The 5,735-nt window shown below is 54.6% G+C and overlaps 2 protein-coding genes across 8 annotated transcripts in view; both read right to left on the bottom strand.

The window, feature by feature from the left end:
- Positions 1-5,735, bottom strand: part of LOC105549314 (gamma-glutamylaminecyclotransferase) — a 66,404-nt gene that overhangs the window by 10,941 nt on the left and 49,728 nt on the right. Inside the window, exon 1 of one of the 2 annotated variants that reach the window (XM_011993785.1) lies at positions 1,612-1,858. The exons of the other annotated variant lie outside the window; for it this stretch is intronic. The gene's annotated coding sequence lies outside the window, so the exon portion shown is untranslated. Of the gene's footprint in view, positions 1-1,611; positions 1,859-5,735 lie in introns of those variants that run through there. 2 annotated transcript variants of the gene reach the window in all.
- Positions 7-5,735, bottom strand: part of GGACT (gamma-glutamylamine cyclotransferase) — a 56,216-nt gene continuing 50,487 nt past the window's right edge. For 3 of the 6 annotated variants that reach the window (XM_011993789.1, XM_011993788.1, XM_011993791.1), the window contains exon 3: positions 7-679. In XM_011993789.1, the coding sequence (XP_011849179.1) occupies positions 208-669 (462 nt within the window). In that variant the 5' untranslated portion in view covers positions 670-679 and the 3' untranslated portion in view covers positions 7-207. Of the gene's footprint in view, positions 680-1,339; positions 2,233-5,735 lie in introns of those variants that run through there. The other 3 variants (XM_011993793.1, XM_011993792.1, XM_011993790.1) reach the window with 3 other exon arrangements.

Here is a 5,735-nt window from a genome sequence, read left to right as displayed (position 1 = left end):
CCTACCAGGTGGAAAGATGGGAGGGAACCACCTTGCTATTTGTGTGTCAACATTATTTGTAAAATCAGCTGCCACTGAAAGATTGGTTCCTTCTCCCGCTGATTCCTTGGAAAAGGCCCTGTTCTGCTTCGGCCTTCACCCACCATGGGCTGGGCACATCTTGGAGCCCCAGGGCTCTCAGGCGTAGGCCCACCCTGCCTGCCCCCCTCATCTGTTCTCCCTGGGGTTGTAGCGCAGCCCGTGCGGCCCCTCGGAGTCGTAGCTGTCGTAGTGCGGAAGCTGGGCCCACTCCGGCGGGAAGGTGGCCCTGCTGTACACGAAGCACTGCACCGTAGTGGGCGCCGGCGGCTCCTCCGCGCCCGGGGCCCCCTCCTCCAGCAGCTGTACCTGCAACGCCGTGCGCTGGTACAGGGCTGGGCAACTCTCGAAGTCGTCCAGGAAGCGCAGCATCCGCTCATCTACCGTGTAGACCTCACCCTCCACGCGGCGCCCCGAGCCAGGCAGGTGCAGCAGCCACGGGATGTTGTGCTCCCCCGCGATCACCAGCGGGTAGGGGTCCAGCGTGCGGCCGCGCGCCCGAAAGGCTGCGGAGCCGTGGGCGCCGTCCCACAGGACCCTGTGGTTGGGCTGACCCCGCTTCAAGGTGCCGTACAGGAAGACGAGGGCCATCCGGGCAGAGCTGCGGGGAGAAGGGAAGCCACAGGTCAGCACCTGGGGCCCCGGCTCCCGCCCTGAGAGCCTGCACTGGGGCCGCTCCCCTCTGCGGGTCACAGCCCGTACCACGTGAATGGGCCTGGCTGTGCTCAGATAAGGCGTTACTTTCCCACGCAGATGAGAATGGCCTACAGTGTTCACACACGATGAGATATTTTGACTTTCGGCCATTTAAACATGTCAAAGCCATTTTCACAAACGGGCACCAGGTCGGCTCTAACCTGTGGACATGGTGTCGTTTGCCAATCCCTAGGCTAGAGAAAGGGGCACACATTGGCGACTTCCTTGACGTGTCTGTAGCAGACAGGACACCTGCGTTCTAGGCAGGAGGACCGCGCCCTTAGCCTCCCCGCGCCACCTGGATGGACTGATACTCCTCAGCCCTGCAGCGGCAACCCTGCCTCGCCCACACAGGCCACCTCCTCCCAGGAACCCAGTCCTGACCTGCTGACGGCGGAGCCTCCCCAACTCCGAGGGCACCAGCCTCCACCCCTCCCAACCCCTACCCCCATCGTAGCAGCTCAAGGCCAGAAGACGCCCTGTCCCGGTCCTAGCACGGGCCTCCCAGATACACCCTGTCCAGGTGAGCAACTGCCCCTGTTCTTGAGCCCAGCACAGCCCCTACCTCACTGTTCTCAGCCCTTGTGCGGTGGGTGCGGAAGTTGCGGAGGTTCCAGGCGAGGTGGCCGCCCTCTAGAGCTGCTGTTCTGGGAAAAGGCACTCCTTTTATTAGGACAGTCTGTCAAACCTGTCTCAACAGCCTGCCCTGCTACCTGAGCCCTGCAGAACTGCCATTTTCTTGAGCAATTTTCAGTGTTTCTTAAAGGACTTTGAAAATTGCCAATAACTATTAAAATTAGAAATAAGCCAAAAAAATACATACACTTTTGTAAACACCTGTTATCCAGCTGCAGTGAGAACCCAGGCTTCAGCTCTGAGTTCCCACTCGGGTGCTGGCCGTGTGACCCAGCGGAGCTCCAGCACCCGCACCCACACCTTCTGCTGTTTCCCTTTCCAAGGTCTTAGAGGGCAGTGGTGCTTCGTGGGACTCCCCGCAGCGATCTTGGCTCCAGCGTGAAGGTAAATATTTACTACTTGCCTGGGTCTGGGCCACAGACTGTTACATAAGGACAGAAGTGATTTGCCTGAAAGTGACTCAAACAAAAATGGAAATGAGTATTACAGGGGTGGGGGCGGCTCTTCCCAGCCCCTCCCTCCGTTGCCCTGTGTGCCCCTGCCATGAGGGGTCAGCCTGTGGGGCGACTCCTTGACATGGGCTTTGCAGATGGGACTGCAGGTGCAGGAAGACAAGAAATGCAGCTGTCCAGGTACCAGCAGTGGCTCGTGACCCGCCAGAAATGGCCCTGGACACTGGCATTTGCCACCAATTGTGGACAAGTAGACCCTGAAGCAGTCACACTGAACTCATGGGACTTGTTTTCTTCTCAGCAAACAAGAGCTGCTCTGGGGGGCTCCAGGCCTTAGTTTTGCTCAAGAGGCATGTCTGCTGCCTCTTGGTTCTGTCACCAGCCTGTGCGACATCAGTGTTCCCCAGATTTCAGGCACATTGCCCTAGGAAAGGTGTGGCCGTGGGAAAAACACGAGGCTAGCCAGATATGTGTGCCCTGTGGGCCTGGCAATGTGATAGTCCTGGGACACCCTAGCCAGGGTGGGGACACAGATTAGACCTGGGGACATGCTGGGATAGGAAAGTTGAGATGAATTAAGGAGAGCCTGGGGTAGGACGGTGCTGAGGGTAGAGAAGAGGCAAGTGCTCAGGCCTGAAATTGCCAGGACTCAGCTGCTGGGGAAACTGAGCAGGGTGTACGAGAAAATGACAAAAGGCACCGGCTGAGAGCAGCGCTGGTGTCTGGAGAGGGCACTGGATGGAAGCGGCTGCCATCCCAAAAGACGAGCACCTGGGGGGCGATGACGGTCTGGACCCTGCTGTGCAGCTGCCTTGGGGACTCAGCATTTGGAAGGACTCACATCCCTCCCCTCACCTACATCCCAGCAGCCCCCAGCGAGACCCAACACACTTTCCTGCCACGTCTCCCACCCTGTTCTCCTCCCCCAATGCCTGCCTGCCTCCCCGTCTTCTTTGTTCCCCTGGGGTCTGTCCCCAGTGCACCACCCAGAGGGTCCTTGTTAATCTCGTGCTGCAGACTCAACTCTCCCACCTCAACTCCTGCACCCTCTCTCCCCTCATCCAGGTGGCTCCTGCCCCCGCCAGCGCCTGACCTGGAGGGGCAGGAGTAGTAGGCAGGGCCTACTTATTCTGTCGCATCACTCTGTCTGGTTGTCGTTACAGCACACATGTTCTCTAAATCACTGGTCTTGTTTGTTGCTGGAACGTGAAGAGCCAGAAGAGAACTTGGAAATCGTTCAGTCCAGCGCCTGCAGGTGAGGAAGCCGAGTCCCAGGCTGGTGGCGATCTAGGACCAGCCAGCCCGGCAGGGCCGTAGGCACACTGCAGACCAGCTCTCCACAGCCAGTTGCCTGCCTGGCTTTCCCTGATCCAGTTTTTCAAAATGGCATGTGTCCATGTCAATAGATCGCTTTATAAGAAAAATGAAATTTCTTACCCCTTTCCACTCCCTGGAGGCAACACTTTTAAAAGGCTTTTAACTGTTGTGTTTGGCATTTCTCTCCGTATTGTTACTTACACTGCTACTTCTTGATGGCTTAAATCATATCTTGCTTTTCTACTCAAAAAGTGGGTAAGCATAGTGGTTCTAAAGCACAGACTTTAACTGTGTGACTTTAGGCAGATCATATAACCTCTCTGTGCCTCAGCTTCCTCAACTGTAAACTGAAGTCACAGCAGCAGCCTGCCTCGGAGACCGCGGTGGGTTACCAGCACACATGGTCCTGTGTGGTCTGTTGACATGTAGCGTGTGCTGCTGCTGCCATCACTGTAGAAGCCTGACCTTTGGCTCTCCTACCACATCCCGCCATCCTCCCAACAGACTCATCACAGTTTTGGGCCGGACCCAGATCTATTTTGGCATTAGAACCATGCAAACATGGCTCTCAGATGAGACACAGAGTGTACTTTGATTACATTTCCTTTCTTAGACAACTTTTTGTTTTTCTTGAAATTCAAAATTGCTTCAAATTTGGTTTTTCGTTTTGCATTTTGCTTAGGTTTCTAGGATTGTAATTCAGCCTCACATTTTCTGAGAGCGTGGTCAGAACCTGGGTCCTGACCATCTGCTGGAAGGTCCTCCCTGCCCAGTGCTAGTCTGGGCTCTCTGTCGCTGCCATCCAGGCCACCCTCATTCCTGTCCCATCCTCGGGCTGGGCTGACAGTTGCAGTTTGCTGAAGTGTATTCCCTCCCACTTTTGGGTAATAACGTGGTTGGGTAGAGGATTCTAGAAATGATTTCCCTCAGAACTTTGAAGACATTTCTTCATTGTCTTTTAACTTTCCACGTTCTTGCAGAAGAGAAGTCAGTGTGCTGTGATCCAGGTCCCCTGTGTGTGACTCGAGGTCTTCCCTGGAGGCTCTTAGAATTTTCTGATGATGTAGACTCTGTTTTCATTGATTGTGCTGGAATTTCCATCTGAATGCTCCTTATCCTGGATTGCAGGGGCATTTTCTTCCCCCTCCTTCCTCTTTGTTCTCTTTCTGGCTCTCCTGAAAGAGAGACTTCAGCCTCCAGTGTCCTGACTTCAGCCTCCAGTCAGTGTCCTGACTTCAGCCTCCAGTGCTCTTATATTTACTCCTTTCCTCCAGGTCTTTATATTCTGCTTTATCTTGCATTTCTTCTATTAAAAATTTTTTTGCCATCATATTTATTTCCTATATATATATATTTTTCAACTTCTTGTTCATTCACAGGCTCAATACTTTTTTTTTTTTTTTTTTTTTTTACGTTTTCTTCCTTCCCTTTACTGCCTCCATTTCTCCCAACTCCCTCTTTCCTCTGTTTTGGTGTCTGTGTTTCAAGAGATTTTCTTCACATGTGATCTTGGCCGGAAAAGCTGAGCCACTCTTTGGAAGTGAGGCTGAGCTCTGTAAAGTGGCAGGCCTCACACGGGGCTCTGGGGAGAGGCACTGGGAGCTCTGCAGGCTTTCCCTCAATGCTCGTTTTCAGGGTGCCACCTCACCACCACTCAGGCCCATGTCCCCAGCATGGAGGTGTTCTTGTCAAGCTCTCCAGAAAGGAACCCACCGTCCTCTGCCAGGTGTGAGGGGAGGCAGTGGCGTCTCCTGCACCTTGTGCACACTCCCAGCCTTTCCCTGTCTTGGCCTGTCCTTGCCTCTGTGGCCTGCGGTTCGGTTCTGGACTCCTCCAGCGTTGCAGACACTGCTCAGCTGACTGCTTGTCAGCCTCTCACTGTGCAGGAGCTTAAGTTTTGGGTGTCTCCAGGCTAAGTCAGCTGTCACTCACTTCTGTTTTCCATCTTCCAGAAGCATGTCACCGGCTTTCCTCCGCTGTCCTTGTGGGTCGTTTGAGTAGCATTTAGGAGGAAGCTGGACACAGAGCCTGTCCTCCCTGTCTTCTCTCTTGCTGTACTGCCAGTCCTAGCCCCTTCCTCTTTGCGAGACTTGACGTGAGCCGGAAAGGAAGTGACAAGACAGAAACTGCTTGCTTAGAAGGATGGCGAGGAGGTTTCCTTCAGGTATAGGAGACTCAAGGGTATGTCAGGTCCCTGTGAAGAAGCCAGGAAAGTAGCAATTGTGGCACCAGAGTGAGGGCTGGGTAGGGCGGATGGCTGGTGATAGCTGAAGGAGCCAGGCAGCGGGGAGGCAGAGAAAGGACTTGCTCTTCCTGCTGCTGAGACGAGAGGAAGGAAAGACGAGGCAGCACTCGCAGGAAAAGAAAAGGAAAGCCTAATGCAGCCATGCAGGGAACAACACAGCCGTGCAGGGACGCCCTGTGCTAAGCGCTGGGCATGCAGTGAGACTCCATGAAGCCACAGTGTCATTGAGGGGAGACAGAAAACAGACTTGTCAGAGGGCGCCTTGTGGGAGACAGCTGCACAGCACAGGCGCTCTCCCTCAGAAACCGCTC

Source organism: Mandrillus leucophaeus, unplaced genomic scaffold (genome assembly GCF_000951045.1).
Source record: "Mandrillus leucophaeus isolate KB7577 unplaced genomic scaffold, Mleu.le_1.0 Scaffold434, whole genome shotgun sequence".
Lineage (NCBI taxonomy): Eukaryota > Metazoa > Chordata > Mammalia > Primates > Cercopithecidae > Mandrillus > Mandrillus leucophaeus.
Note: the sequence above shows the minus strand (reverse complement) of the source record. Positions and strands in the feature narration are given on the sequence as shown.